Source organism: Ammospiza caudacuta, chromosome 2 (genome assembly GCF_027887145.1).
Source record: "Ammospiza caudacuta isolate bAmmCau1 chromosome 2, bAmmCau1.pri, whole genome shotgun sequence".
NCBI lineage: Eukaryota > Metazoa > Chordata > Aves > Passeriformes > Passerellidae > Ammospiza > Ammospiza caudacuta.
Genome location: NC_080594.1, coordinates 121607168 through 121622423, shown reverse-complemented (window position 1 = coordinate 121622423; position 15256 = coordinate 121607168). Strand labels below are relative to the sequence as shown.

The following is a 15256-nucleotide window of genomic DNA, read 5'->3' as shown; positions in this document are numbered from 1 at the left end:
AGCTCAGGCCTTGGCAGGGGCTGCCCAGGGAGCTCTGCAGTGCCCATCCCTGCAGGTGTGCCCTGGAGGTGGCACTGTGACACCCCGATGTGCCCGATGCCCTGCTCGGGCCGGGAGGCTCGGGCCGGGCTGGCTCAGGTTCGGGGAGCTCAGGGAAGGTTCGGGCAGGTTCGGGGCCATTCGGGGACGGTCGGGGCCATTCGGGGCCGTTCGGGGCCGTTCGGGACCGGGACACCCGGGGGGGGCGGGGCGCGCTCCCAACGGCCCCGCGGCGGCCGCGCCACCAGCGCCCCCCGGCGGCGCCGCGCGGAACTGCAGGAGCCGCGGAACCACCGGGAGCGGGAACTGAACCGGGACCGAGAACAGAACCGGGAGCGGGGAACAGAACCGGGAGCGGGAACAGAACCGGGACCGAGAACAGAACCGGGAGCGGGGAACAGAACCGGGAGCGGGAACAGAACCGGGAGCGGGAACAGAACCGGGAGCGGGGAACAGAACCGGGAGCGGGAACAGAACCGGGAGCGGGAACAGAACCGGGAGCGGGAACTGAACCGAGACTGGGGAACAGAACCGGGAGCGGGAACAGAACCGGGAGCGGGAACAGAACCGGGACCGGGAACAGAACCGGGAGCGGGAACAGAACCGGGAGCGGGGAACAGAACCGGGACCGGGAACAGAACCGAGACTGGGGAACAGAACCGGGAGCGGGGAACAGAACCGGGAGCGGGAACAGAACCGGGAGCGGGGAACAGAACCGGGAGCGGGAACAGAACCGGGAGCGGGAACTGAACCGGGAGCGGGAACAGAACCGGGAGCGGGGAACAGAACCGGGAGCGGGAACAGAACCGGGAGCGGGGAACAGAACCGGGAGCGGGGACAGAACCGGGAGCGGGAACTGAACCGAGACTGGGGAACAGAACCGGGAGCGGGAACAGAACCGGGAGCGGGGAACAGAACCGGGAGCGGGAACAGAACCGGGAGCGGGGACAGAACCGGGAGCGGGAACAGAACCGAGACTGGGGAACAGAACCGGGAGCGGCAACAGAACCGGGAGCGGGAACAGAATAGGGAGTGGGGAACAGAACCGGGTCCGGGGAACAGAACCGGGAGCGGGGAACAGAACCGGGAGCGGGAACAGAACCGAGACTGGGGAATAGAACCAGGAGCGGGAACAGAAGCGGGAACGGGAACAGAACCGGGAGCGGGGCTCGAGTACTGGGAACAGAACCGGGACCGGGAAACAGAACTGGGAACAGGAACAGAAGCGGGACTGGAGAACAGAACCGGGAATGGGAACAGAATCGGGACCAGGTAACAGAACCGGGACTGGGGAACAGAAATGGCACTGGGAACAGAATCAGGACCAGGGAACAGAATCGGGACTGGGAACAGAACCGGGACCAGGGTTCAAGTGCTGGGAATAGAACTGGCACCAGGAAACAGAACCAGGACCGGGGTTCGAGTGCTCGGACAGAACCAGCACCCAGGAACAGAACCGGGACCAGGGAACAGAACTGGGACCAGCACCGGGGTTCGAGTGCTGGGACAGAACTGGCACCAGCACTGGGGCTCCAGTGCTAGGAGCAGAACCAGCACCGGCACTGGGGTTTGAGTGCTGGGACAGAACCGGCCCTGGGGTGGGACCAGCTCCCCCCAACAGGACAGCCATGGCATGGAGCTGCCAGGAAAAGCAGGGTGGCATCACTGTGTAGTCATGGAGTGCTTTGGGTTTGGGGGGACCTTAAATCATCTCATTCCAGTTCCCCTGCCATGGGCAGGATCACCTCCCTGCATCCCTGTAGGGATGGGGGGCAGAACTGAAATGGTAGCAGTAAGAAGCCCATGTTTTTGATAATTTATTAATTAGAAATGAGTTGTAAGGCTCTCGGAGGGCAGTCACAGCCCCCCTAGTCAATGTACCTCACTGTCACCAGCGGGCTGGCGAAGCGGACGTGGCGGCTGCGGCGGCGGCGCTGCACGTGCCGTGCCCACCAGTCGGCCAGCAGCCCCCCGAGCGAGGAGCAGAGCTCCAGGAGGCCGCAGCCTGTGCCCCTGCCCCTCTCCTCGGGCTCCTGCTGGGCCGGGGGCACCGACAGGCACTCCCTGCCCGAAGCGGCGCTGCCGGGCCTGCCCAGCCCCAGCGAGCTGATGCTGCTCCTCGCCGAGCTGATGCTGCTCCTCGGGGCCGTGGGGCTGAGGCTCCGCGCTTCTGCCGGGGGCATGAACCATTCCACGGCTGCGGAGCTGCTGCCCTCTCCCATCTCCAGGAATATGGCATTGCCTCGTTTCCTGCCCTTGACTCTGTCCCTTTTGGCCGTGCTCTCCATGCCTGCCTTGAGGCCCTGCGGTGGCTCCTTGCCCCCCAGCAGCCCCAGCTCCACGGGCACCTCAGGCTGGGCCAGCCTGCAGCCCCTGTGCATCCTCGGCCACCAGGGCAGCTGTGCCTCCAGCCCCTTGTGCTGCTGCTCCGAGAGCGCCGGCGAGGTTTGGGAGAGCCTTGGCTGAAAGGCTTGGGGCACCCCATGGCACCATCCCTGGAGCTCCAGGTCACCAGCACAGGCTGGTGGAGAGGCTCCCCAGAGACCTGCAGGATCCCAGTGAGGGCAATCCAACCCTGCTGGGGTGGCAGAGGCTGAGGCTGCTGTGTGCCAGGACTGTGGTGCCCAGCACGGTCTGCTCCTCTGGGGCCCTTTTATAGCCTGGCAGAGTCCCTGTGTGACATCATGGGGCAGCCAGAGCCCTCTTTGTGACAGTGTGGGGCAGCCAGAGTCCCCTGTGTGACAGTGTGGGGTGGCCAGAGCCCTCTTTGTGACAGTGTGGGGCAGTCAGAGTCCCCTGTGTGACAGTGTGGGGCAGCCAGAAATCCCTGTGTGACAGTGTGGGGCAGCCAGAAATCCCTGTGTGACAGTGTGGGGCAGCCAGAGCCCTGTTTGTGACAGTGTGGGGCAGCCAGAGCCCTCTGTGTGACAGTGTGGGGCAGCCAGAAATCCCTTTTTGACACCCAGGAGCCCAGGGGAGAGCCCTCACCTCCTTGGGCACGGGGCTGTGAGAAAGAAACTCGTGAGATAATAGAAACAAATTACAAAAAAATTGACAGGCAAAATACAAACAAGAAAAAAGAACAAGTGATGTGATGGAGGTGGCTCCCCTGGGCACAGCCAGCACCAAAGGAGGAGTTTTGGATTCTCAGGGAAGCAAGGACAGAGGCAGCAGGAATGGATGGAGAGAGATGGCCTTTGGGAGAAGGGGCAGAAAGCAGGAGGTGACAAGGATGTCCTGAAGTCCTGCAGGGGGAAGACGAGAAGGGCCAAAGCCCTGCTAGAATTTAATGTGGCTACTGCTGTGATGGACACTAAAACTTACTTGTACAAACAATACCTTCGCTTTGGTTTGGTTTGCTTGCGGTAATTTTTTGTTTGGTTTTTTCACTGCTGAGAGGAAACATTGAGACAAAGAGTGAGGAACAGTCCGAGGTACCCAGGGGTCAGGCCTGGAGAGTGTGGGTTTGGGGCAGTCAGCTCCTGCCTGGGCAAGCTGCTCCCCTCCAGGCTGGGTGCCCGCCGGGCTGGGCAGGGGGCAGTGCCGGGCCAGCCACGGCTGCTTCACATGGGCACGGGCATGGAGACGGGCACGGACATGGGCACGGGCACGAACACCGACATGGGGACAGACACGTGCACGGAGTTGGGCACAGAGACAGAGACAGGTATGGACATGGGCAGGGACATGGACACGGGCACAGGCATCGACATGGACATGAACATGGGCATGGGCACAGAGATGGGCATGGTCACGGGCACTTCAGGGACATGGGCACGGGCACAGACACGGGCACGATCATGGACACGGACACGGGCACAGACACGGGCACAGACACGGGCACGGACACGGGCAGGGACACGGACACGGGCACGGACACGGGCACAGACACGGGCGCGGCATGGACACGGGCACAGACACGGGCACGGACACGGACACGGGCACGGACACGGGCACGGACACGGACACGGGCACAGACACGGGCACGGACACGGGCACGGACACGGGCGTGTTCCGTTCCCGCGGCTCTTTAGCCGGGGGCAGCGGGGCTCAGCGGCGGCGGCGGCAGCAACAGGCGGGGAGGCGGCGGCTGCACCAGGCCGCCAGGCTCTCGCCGAGCCGGGCCCGGAGCTTGCCCAGGGCCCAGCCCGGCTCCCGGCCCGCGGGCGGCGGCAGCGGCTGCGGCGGCGGCGGCGGCGTCGGGCCCCACCACGGGTCCGAGCTCAGCATGCCGAACGTCAGCCCCAGGGAGCTGCAGCTGCTGCTGCTGCTGCTGCTGCCGCTGCCCTCCGAGCCCGTCTCGGCCACCTGCACGTCCTTGGGGATGAACCAGGCCAGGGCATTGCAGCCGCTGCAGCGATTGCGCTCCGGGACGGGGCCGCTGCCGCTGCCGCTGCCGCTGCCTCGCCCCGCGGGCCCGGCTCGGTCCTGCCCGTTCGCGCCGTCCGCGCCCGCCTTGGGCTGCTCCTCTGCCGGGCCCTGCGGCGACTCCTTGCCCCCCAGCAGCCCCAGCTCCGCGGGCACCTCGGGCTGGGCCGCCCTGCAGCCCCTCTGCGCCCTCGGCCACTGGGACAGCTGCGCCTCCAGCTCCTTGCGGTGCTCCTCGAAGAGCGCCAGCGAGTCCTGGCAGCTCCGGATGAACCTCGGGAAGCGCCTCCTGCAGCTCACGGAGCCGCGCGGGGAGCTGCCGTGGGGCAGCCCCATCTGCGCTGAGCTCCGCGCCCTGCCCGCGCTGCTCTGCCCCTCCAGCCGGCCTCTGGCTGCGCTCGGATGCTCTGAGCTCCGACGGATCCTCTGCAAGAGCCACGCCTGGGTGAGACAGGAGCGGCTCCCCAGAACGCTCCACACTGTCCTGCCACGCATGGCACACCGCCATGGCTCCCCAAACCCACACGGCCCAGCCCAGCCCGGCCTGGCCCAGCCCAGCCCAGCCCGGCCCAGCCCAGCCCAGCCCGGCCCAGCCCAGCCCAGCCCGGCCCAGCCCAGCCCAGCCCAGCCCAGCCCGGCCCAGCCCAGCCCGGCCCAGCCCAGCCCAGCCCAGCCCAGCCCGGCCCAGCCCAGCCCAGCCCGGCCCAGCCCAGCCCAGCCCGGCCCAGCCCAGCTCGGCCCAGCCCAGCCCGGCCCAGCCCAGCTCAGCCCACACAGATCAGAGGCCACGCACCCATAGCCGCTCGTCCCGTAGCATGACAATGGCCAGGATGAGCTGCAGCAGCACCATGGAGATTGCCACCAGCTCCCCCATGGTGAAGACGTTGAGGACCCCCATGGTGAGGATGTTGAGGACCCCCATGGCACGGTCCCTGTCACTGTCACAGGCTGCTGGGGAGGTTCCCCAGTGACCTGCGGGGCCACTGGGGATGTGGTGGCAGAGACCCTGGTGGTGCCGGTCTGCAGTGTCACCGTGTCCCATGGTCCCTTTTATACCTCAGCCAGTGGGCCCCTTTGTGACAGTGTGAGGCAGCGAGAGCTCCTGTGTGACATCACAGGACAGGCAGAGGCCCCTGTGTGACATCTGAGTGCCACTTGACAAAGGGGACATGCCCACGTGCCAGGCTATCAAAGTGGGGCCATGGGGCCACCCAGGTGCAGGCAGGCGGTGCTGGGCAGGTGCAGCCTCATGGCAGCTCCCCATGCAGTTCCAGGAGCTCCAGAAGTGTTCCCGAGGTTCATCTGGAGCTGCTGGGACATCCCGTTTTCTCCTGCAGGACTTCAGGACATCCTTGTCACCTTCTGCTTTGCTGCCTCTTCTTCCAAAGGCCGTCCCTCTCCATTCCTGCTGCCCCTGTCCTTGTTTCTCTGAGAATCCAAAACTCCACTGGTGGTCACTGTGCCCAGGAAGAGCCTCCCCCATCACAACACCCACCAGTCCTGGAGAGTTTATCACCTTCCCTTCCCTTCCCTTCCCTTCCCTTCCCTTCCCTTCCCTTCCCTTCCCTTCCCTTCCCTTCCCTTCCCTTCCCCACCCCTGCCCTGGACACAGGGAATGGCTCCCAGTGCCAGAGGGCAGGGCTGGATGGGATCTTGGCAATGCGGAATTGCCATGGGACAGTGGCTGCCACGGGCTGGGCTGGCTGGGCACAGAGGGACCCCAGCACCAGCCTGCCCTGGCCAGGGTGGGCAGCAGCTCCAGAGGTGGGAAGCTTCTCCTTCTCGTGGGAAGCCCCCCACCCCTTTCATGGGGAGCCCCATCCCTCCCAGGGCCACCCCGTCCCAGGCAGCAGGGGCAGGACACACGTTCCACGGTTTGAGTTTGGTGCATTTCCATGATTTATTTCCAGTTTGGTGCATTTCCACGGTTTATTTCCAGTTTGGTGCATTTCCCAGGTGCAGGATGCCACGGGGGGTGTGGGTGCCCACTCTGGTGCAGTGGGACAGGGGCTGGCACCCCCCAGCCCTGCAGCAGGGGCTCCCACTCTCGGGCACCCGTTCCCCAGGGATGGAGCAGCTCCTCCCTGCAGCCATGGGGGCACCAGGGACGTTTGTGTCACCCTCATGAGACACCCGCAGCCCCCGCCGTCCCTGGGGGCCGCAGCGCTGGGCCCGCACAGCCGTCAGGCAGCGTTGCCCAGGACCAGCACGCTCATGAGGAAGACCATGAGGAAGAAGACCCACATGAAGAAGCGGTCCATCACCTTGGCCACCTTCTTCCACTCGCCGGTGCGGCGCTGGTTGGCGCGGTGGCGGCGGAAGCAGCCGGCGATGTACCCCACGTTGCTCAGCAGGGCATCGTGGTGGCACAGGCAGTGGTCCCAGGGGCAGCCCCGCACCTCCGTGCCCGCCCGCCGCTCCCCGGGGCTCTCCCCCGCCGCCCTGGCATCCCCCGGCGCTGCCCGCCCGCCCGGTGCCCGCCTGGGGCTCTTGCAGCTCTCGCCCACCTCGTAGACGCAGCAGAGGCGGGCCAGGTGGTGCAGGATGAGGCGGCGCGCCCAGGGCGGCACGGGCCGGGCCCCCGGGCCGCAGTGGTGCACGTTCATGATGAAGATGGTGAGCGCCGTGGAGGCCGTGATCATGGTCATGGTGGCGATGTAGTACTTCCCTGCGGGGGCAGCGGCGCTGGCAGGGGGCACGGGGGTCCCACAGCCCTCAGGGGGTCCCGCTGCCCCCCGTGCCCGGCCCCGAGCCCGGCCCCGGGCTCACCGATGAGCGGGACGCTCTCCGAGGGCGGCATGCTCTCGGCCACCAGCAGCTGGAACACGGTGAGGGCCAGCAGCACCGTCACCCCCAGCGACACCTTCTCCCCCGAGTCGGCGGGCAGGTAGAAGCCCAGCGGCGCCAGGAAGGAGACCATGATGCAGGGCAGGAGCAGGTTGAAGATGTAGAAGGAGGCCCGGCGGCGCAGGAGCAGGGTGTAGGTGACGTCGGGGTAGGGCTCGGAGCAGCAGCCGTAGGTGATGACATTCCTGGTGGCCGGCATGCCCAGCACCTCCCACTCCACGTTCTCCACGAAGTCCGTCAGGTCGCCGCTGTCCAGCTGGTTGCGGAGGTCGATCTGGTTCCCGTTGTAGGTCCAGGAGCCGAAGGTGAGGCGGCACTGCTGCCCGTCGAAGGGGAAGTAGGACACGTCCACCTTGCAGGAGCTCTTGGTGATGGCGGGCGAGTCCCAGGTGATGTGCCCGTCGGAGCGCAGCACCACGTTGGTCTCCATGGAGCCGCCGAAGTGCTCGTCGGCGCTGGGCAGGGAGGGGTCCCCGTGGATCCCCTCCCTGTGCCCCTTGCAGCCCCGGGCTGTCCCCTCGCTGCTGGGGTCAGTCCCAGGCACAGCTGGCTGCTGCCAGCACCCCCGGCCCCATCTCCCTGCATGTCCCCCTCCAGGACCCTCCTGCTCTCCCCGAGGATGGCAGCACCCCCAGCCATGTCCCCCTCCAGGACCCTCCTGTTCCCCCACGAGGCTGGCAGCACCCCCGCAGCCCCCAGCCCCAGGCGGGCCCCCCAGCCCCGGGAGCAGCCGGGGTACCAAGCACAACGCACTTGTTGTAGAGGATGATGTCCGGCCGCCACACGTAGCTGCTGGGGATGCGGATGCTGTCGATGCCGCCGTACTCGTCCTTGTCCCAGGTGAGGTGCGCGTCCAGCCAGGTCTGGCGGACCCACAGGTAGGAGGTGAGCACCTGGTTCCTCTCGTCCTGCCGAGGGGAGAGGGTGGGCGTGGGGGAATGGCCCCGGCGGCCGCCCCGCTCCCCTCGGCCCGCACCCAGCCCCGCGGCCTCTCCGAGTGCCCCGCGGAGCTGGGCTGGGTTCGGGGGCCCCGTGCTGGTTTTGGGGGTAACCGGGCTGTCTGCAAAGTGCTCTGAGCTGGCTCGAGGCCACCCGAGCGGGGCGGATCCGGGCTGGGTCCAGGGCTGAGCGTCGGCGCGGGGCCGAGCGGGACCCGGTGCGGGGCGCAGGGCCGGGGCCGGGGCCGTGCCCGGCGCTCACCATGTCGATGATCTGGGCCAAGGTGACCTTGAGGGTGACGTTGAGAGCCCGGTCCGTGTCCTCCACGGGGCGCAGGGCGCTGGAGTAGTTGGCGAAGAGGTCGTGGAGCAGTTTGTAGGCGAACCTTCCCGGGGCCGCCCGGCAGCCTGGGGACAGCCGGAGCGGGGCTCGGAGCGGCCGGGCTGCAGCCGGAGCCCTCCCGAGGGATCCCCGGGACCCGGCCGCGGGACCCTCCGGCAGCTGGCGGGGACGGGGAGCCCGACGGGACCCCCGGGATCCCCCGAGCGCCCAGCCCGAGCCCCCAGCCCCGGGATTCCCCGTGCGCGGGACGATGCTGCCCCAGGCACCGGGGGAGGACCGGGGGAGGGGGTCCGCGCCCCTGGAGCCCCCCCGCTCACCCGGGGCCGGCAGGAGGCCGGCGAGGCACAGGGCGAGGCACAGGCGAGCTCCGGGCTCCATCCCGCCGCAGGTGCGGGACACGGGGGGGCGGCTGACGTCAGGGCGGGGACAGGGACAGGGACAGGGACAGGGCGGGGGGACACGCACGGGCTCCGGGTGCAGCCGAGTCCCCTCGGGGATGGGTTTGGGGGCGCTGGTGGCATCCACGAGGTGCCTGTCGGTGCTGTGTCCCCAGGCGAGGACACCGCACCCGCGACACCGGGACACCGCGGAGCCGAGGGCGGCTGGTGCAGCCCCGGAGCGGAGCGACCGCCCTGCACAGCAAGGGACATCCCGCTCTCCGGGGTTGGGAAAGAGCGAGGGAAGGGAAGGGGCAGAACGTTCCCGTTAGGTGGGAGGAAATGCCGGGAGGTTGAGGAGCCAGGAGATGAAGCAGCGAGGGGCAGCGGCGCCGGGCTCGGGGGTGCCGGAGCATCCCCAGCTACAGCCCCGGGGGAATCCGCCGGCTCCGCTCCCCCGGCGCCTCCTGGCACCTTTCCCACGCCGAGCCCCGGCGGCAGATGCCGAGCGGTTTTGAGGCCGCAGGTTTTGTTTCCAGCGGTGAATTATTCATCCCAGCCCGTGCCGCCCGGGCCGGGCCGCTCAGGCCCAATTACAGTAATGGAAGGAGGCGAAGCCGCAGTGACCCGGCCCCTGCACACAGCCAGTGTCACCTGAACGTGCCACCGGCCAGGGACAGGGACAGCTCCCACTGTCCCAGGTGCTCCCAGCCCCAGTGTCCAGCCTGGCCTCGGGCACTGCCAGGGGTGCAGGGGCAGCCCCAGCTGCTCTGGGCACCCTGTGCCAGGGCCTGCCCACCCTGCCAGGGAACAATTCCTCATTGCCAAGATCCCACCCAGCCCTGCCCTCTGGCATTGGCAGCCATTCCCTGGGTGCTGTCCCTGCAGGCCTTGTCCCCAGTCCCTCTCCAGCTTTTAGAGGAACCCCTTCAGCACCAAAAGGCCACAATCTGGTTTATCTGGGTTCCCACACTCTGTCCCAGAGATGAGTGATGTTTCCTCCCAAGATTCTGAAGGAGCCTATCCTGATGACCACCGAAGGCAAGGTGGGATTGTATCAGACATTCCTGGGCTGTCCTTACCCTCCACCCACCCATCCCGGGGTGGCACAGCAAAGGACACAAGCCTCCAAACTCAAACCCAAATCCTTAAAAACCACAGGTACCCATGGGAGTACTATAAACATTTTATTTGTGGTTTTCAAAAAGACAGGAAAATAATCTAGAGCATTTATTTATATTTTTTTCGATAAAAACCTTTCGATACTCCTCATGCATGAAGACCTTCGGCACGCCCCCCGGGGCGGGTGCCGGGCGCTGGGGCAGGGCCCGGGGCGGGCATGGGGCCGTTCCCCAGCGGGCACGGCTCTGCCTCGGCCGCCCGTGCTGGGGTGAGTCGTGCCGGGCGAGGCCCGCGGGGCGCTCAGTGCGCGGCCAGGGCCAGCTCGCGCAGGTAGGCCTGCGTGAGGCCGCGCAGCTCCTCCAGCGCGTAGTCCTCGGGCATGGGCAGGCGGCCGATGTGCGGGGCCAGCAGGCGCAGGGGCACGCGCGGCTCCGCGGGCTCGGGGCCCGCCTCGGGGCCCTGCTGCAGGCTCAGCACCGCCCGCAGCACGTTGGCCACGCGCTTCGCCATGTCTGCAAGAGCGGGACACAGCGCTGCTGTCACGCATCAATCTTAGGAGAAATACCTTTGCTAGGGTTTTGCTCCAGAGAAGCTGAGAGGCCTCAGAAATGAAGTGTAAACAATGGTTATCTGCTGCTGTGGAATGCAACAGGTGCATCTGTGATTGGTCTCATGTGCTTGTTTCTAATTAATGGCCAATCGCAGTCCAGCTGTCTTGGAGTCTCTGGTCACTCACAAGATTTTATTATAATTCCTTCCTTTCCTTTGCTAGCCTTCTGATGAAATCCTTTATTCTATTCTTTTAGTATAGTGTTAGTGTATAATTTTCTTTTAATATAATATGTATCATAAAATAATAAGTCAGTCTTCTGAAACACGGAGTCAAGATTCTCATCTCTCCCCTCAGCCTGGGATCCCTGTGAACACCAGCACACCCTGCATGTGCTCCGCCCCAGAAGTGCTGCAGAGCAAACCCAGCCAGGACTTTGGGGCGGGGGCAGCTCAGGAGGGAAGGCACTGGATGTGCTGTCCTCTCCCTGTTCCCTCCCTCAGCACAGGCAGTGCAGCCACAGGGGGAGAGCAAACAGCCTGTGCCAGGGATGTTTAGGTTGGACACTGGGGAAAGATTCTTCCCCAAGAGGGCTGAGGAGGCTCAGCCTGTAGAAAAGGAGCCCAAGTAGGGACCTTCTCACGCTCAACTCCTTGGCAGGAGGGGGGAATCAGGCTCTGCTCCCAGGGAACAGGGACAGGAGCAGAGGGAACAGCCTCAGGCTGGGCCACGCAGGCTGAGGTTGGATACTGGGACAATTCCTTCCCACATAGGGCTGTGCAGCCCTGGCACAGCTGCCCAGGGAGGTGGTGGAGCCCCCATCCCTGGAGCGATTTCACAGCTGTGTGCATGTGACACTTGGGGACACAGGTCAGTGGTGGCCTTGGCAGTGCTAGGGAATGGCTGGGCTCAATCTGAAAGGTCTTTTCCAACCTAAATGGTTCTGTGAGCTGGGGATACAGCTGCTGCCCAGGTGTCCCAGGGAGCTGCAGGACAGGGTGTCAGCATACCTGACTGAGCCAGGCGGTCCTTGGCCGTGTGGCACTGCAGCTGCTCTATCCTGTTGCACAGGGACGTCACTTTGGTGTGTAACCGCTCCAGCTCGTAGGTGGACACATCCAGCTGGAAGCAAACACGGGTCAGCTCCAAGGCCAAACACACACACGCCAAAACCTGCCTCAGTTCACACCAGCACAGGCTAAGGGGAAGCCTGGACAGGAATTTGGGGGAATGGACATGGAGATTGCTGGGTTTGTCCCGTCCCTTCCACTTGTCACTGTCACACACCCACAGGGCACAGCCCACCCCTTGCTGTGACAGCAGATAGCAAAGCCTGGTTTTAGAGATGCCCCACGTTCTATTTGAAGTGCCTGCCAAAGAGAAGCACCAACCTCCCCTGTAGCCATGATATTTTCTGAAAAATCTTTTCCTTAAGATTTTTCCTCCTGAGAAGCTGGGAAGCCTCAGGAACAAAATATAAACAATAGTTATCTGTTGCAGTGGAATGCAACAGGTGCATCTGGGATTGGTCTCATGTGGTTGTTTCTATTTAATGGCCAATCACAGTCAGCTGGCTCGGACTCTCGGTCCAAGACACAAGCTTTTGTTATCATTCCATCTTTTCTATTCTTAGCTAGCCTTCCGATGAAATCCTTTCTTCTATTCTTTTATTATAGTTTTAATATATATCATAAAATAATAAATCAGCTTTCTGAACCATGGAGTCAGATCCTCATCTCTTCCCTCCTCCTAAGACCCATGAGAACACCATCACACTCCCCCTCAGCAGCCAGTGAGAGCTCCAGTGCAGCCCCCGTGGGAGCTGTGAATCCCCACCTGCTGAATCCTGTCCAGCATCTCGTTGACACGGATGTAGTCGAGGTAGACCAGCCCCGCCAGCTCCCAGTCCTGGATGAGCGCGCTGCGCTCCGGCGGCGCCAGGTCCTCCAGGAACCCCTTCAGGTACTTGTAGTCCTCGTTGATAATTGCATCTGCAGAGAACTGCGGTTAGGAACAGAGCCCATCCTGTCTCCCACAGAGCAGGGAACAGAAGGCCACTGCTGCCCTTGTCCCCAGAGGCCCCTGTGCCCCAGGAAGGTGGGGCTGTGCGGCAGGGAAAGCACTGCCCTGCTTCCCTGTTTGCCCAGGAAAAGCACCATGCCAGGTATGCAGGGAGAGCTGGTTCGGAACTGCCAGGCCCTCTGTGCTGACTCTGCTGCTCCAAACCCAGCCTGGTCCCTTCACTGGCCACCCCATGGCTTGGAAGCATGGTGTCACTGGTTTGGGTTGGGAGGGACCTTAAATATCATCCAGTCCCACCCCGTCCCACTTGTCCCCAGTCCCTCTGCAGCTCTCCTGGAGCCCCTCCAGGCCCTGCCAGGGGCTCTGAGCTCTCCCTGCAGCTTCTCCTGTCCAGGTGAGCACCCCCAGCTCTCCCAGCCTGGCTGCAGAGCAGAGGGGATCCCACTCCCACCATGCCTTTGTGTGCTGCTCTAAGTTCAGGACATAGGAGGAGCAGCAAGACCCACCTGAGGCCAAGTGCCTGACAACCAGCTTGTGGCACTGGTTCCAGTGGCCAGCCTTGAAGAGGAACAGGGCCTCCTTGTGCTTGTCTCCCTCCATCCTGGCGCGGACAGCCTTGGCCTCGTGGATCCAGTGCGGGGGCACGCACAGGCGCTGCGTCAGGAAGGTCTCCTTGGCCCAGCCCTCGGGGCCCTCGGCCAGCGCGCAGTGCCGGCCCAGCAGCTCGCGCACGGCCTTCTCACGGGCACTGCGGGCACAGGGCAGTGTCAGTGCTCCTGCCACCCACCCACGCTGCGGGCACAGGGCAGTGTCACTGCTCCTGCCACCCACCCACGCTGCGGGCACAGGGCAGTGTCACTGCTCCTGCCACCCACCCACACTGCGGGCACAGGGCAGTGTCACTGCTCCTGCCACCCACCCACGCTGCAGGCACAGGGCAGTGTCACTGCTCTGCTCCTGCCATCCACACAGGAGCAGGACACTGCGGGCACAGGGCAGCTGTCACTGCTCGTGCCCCCACACAGTGGGCATATGGGGCAGCTGTCACTGCTCCTGCCACCCGCACAGGAGCAGACACTGCAGGACAACATGGCCTTCAGGACCCTCCCACCTCACACCAGTCCGGGATTCTGGGATTTTCCCAGGTGGCATAAAGCCCTCCGAGTGCACAGCTCCATGTGGGAGAAACCACTGCAACCACAGGTCTTTAGGACTGACCCCAAGTTATTGCAAGGCCTGGAACAGTCACCCAGGGTCTGTCATTGTGTGTCCAAGCCCAGGACAGTCACCCAGGGTCACACTCACAGCCTGTCCAGCCCAGGACAGTCACACAGGGTCACTGTCCCTGTGTGTCCAGCCCAGCACAGTCACCCAGGGTCACTCAGGATGTGACCAAGCCCAGCACAGCCACCCAGGGTCACTCACTGTGTGTCAGGCTCGTGCAGCATCACGAACACGGCCCACTCCCAGAGCCCCTCGCTCTCCAGCTGGGCAGCATAGCTGGTGTTGAGCACTCCCCAGCTCTGCTGGGACAGGTGGCAGTAGTTGAGGGCCCTGAGCACCTCCCACAGGTGCCAGCTGAGGCGGAAATCCAGCGGGTCAGAGGTGACACTCCTGGGGTCCAGCAGCTGGTCAAGCTCGTAGGACCTGCAGAGGAGAGCTGGTTGTGCCCACAGAATCACATCCAGTCCCCTCCCTTCACCCACCTCCACATGTGTGATTTACATCAGTTATGGGGGTTTGGTTTTCTTTTTAAGAAGAAAATTAACAGTGTTCACTGCTAAAATCTAATGAGTCTGCACCCAGACTGTCACCCCTTTTCCTTTGTGTGTGCTCCCCTGCAGATTTCTCACTGCCTTCAATAAAGACAGCTACAGAGAAGCCTTCCTGTACTCTTCAGACACAGAAAGCAGCCAAAACCCCACAAATGTGCCCCAAAACTTAAGGTTCCCAACTCTACCATCCCCAAGTGGCACCACCTTCTGTCGGGGTACATGTGGGGCTGATTTTGGACTGCTCCAAGAGGTTCAGGCTGATTTCATCCCCCTGCTTGGTGAACTCAGGCAGTCACTGACTGATCATGACTTTTATAATACTTACTGAACTCTTACCTGTCACTGTAGAGCTTTAATAAATGGAAGCAGACGTCTCTCAGGGGCCTTCCTCCATTGTCATCTTCCTCAATGACATATCCAGAATCCTCCAGGTAAGGAGGCAGAGGACAGCAGGCATATTTTTCACACTCTGAGGTGTTCTAGGGAGATAGTTTCAACGGTAAGTTTGAAGACCATACTCTGAACAAAACTGAATTCCACAGCTCAGCAGGCTCAGGAGACTCTTTCTGCACCTGCAGGTGGAACCTCCCCAGAACTATGGACCAACATGAAAAACCTGAACCCAAAATGCTCAGGCGGGTTCATGTCTCACACTGAGCTCTTAAAAACCACTGCCTGGAGGTACAGCCAGCTCTCACACACAGCCTGGATTCCCAAAGGCTTTTGTAGCTGGAAAACCACGTGGGCCTTGGTGGAATGAGGTGGGTACATCCCAGGGAGCCTTCTCTCTGTAGCTAAGGAGGGTCTGGGCAGCCACAACAGGACAGGACACACTGAGTCAGTCAGAACAATCAGCTCAGAACTTGCACTACAGC

General features: G+C 63.5%; 2 protein-coding genes across 3 annotated transcripts in view; both read right to left on the bottom strand.

Moving 5' to 3' along the window:
- Nucleotides 1–6590: 6590 nt before the first annotated feature.
- Nucleotides 6591–8913, bottom strand: CHRNA10 (cholinergic receptor nicotinic alpha 10 subunit). The gene is made up of 5 exons (XM_058800347.1): nucleotides 8853–8913; nucleotides 8455–8600; nucleotides 8008–8162; nucleotides 7177–7709; nucleotides 6591–7075 (listed from the first exon to the last, which is right to left on the bottom strand). Exons 1-5 carry the CDS (start codon nucleotides 8911–8913, stop codon nucleotides 6591–6593), a joined length of 1380 nt encoding a protein of 459 aa, XP_058656330.1.
- A 1207-nt stretch (nucleotides 8914–10120) lies between these two features.
- NUP98 (nucleoporin 98 and 96 precursor) overlaps nucleotides 10121–15256 on the bottom strand; it is a 37623-nt gene continuing 32487 nt past the window's right edge. Inside the window, exons 27-32 of one of the 2 annotated variants that reach the window (XM_058800656.1) lie at nucleotides 14718–14860; nucleotides 14032–14253; nucleotides 13113–13354; nucleotides 12421–12575; nucleotides 11595–11706; nucleotides 10121–10546 (exon numbers count right to left, since the gene is read on the bottom strand). In XM_058800656.1, coding sequence (XP_058656639.1) covers nucleotides 10335–10546; nucleotides 11595–11706; nucleotides 12421–12575; nucleotides 13113–13354; nucleotides 14032–14253; nucleotides 14718–14860 — 1086 coding nt within the window. In that variant the 3' untranslated portion in view covers nucleotides 10121–10334. The remainder of the gene's footprint in view (nucleotides 10547–11594; nucleotides 11707–12420; nucleotides 12576–13112; nucleotides 13355–14031; nucleotides 14254–14717; nucleotides 14861–15256) is intronic. The other variant, XM_058800655.1, reaches the window with a different exon arrangement.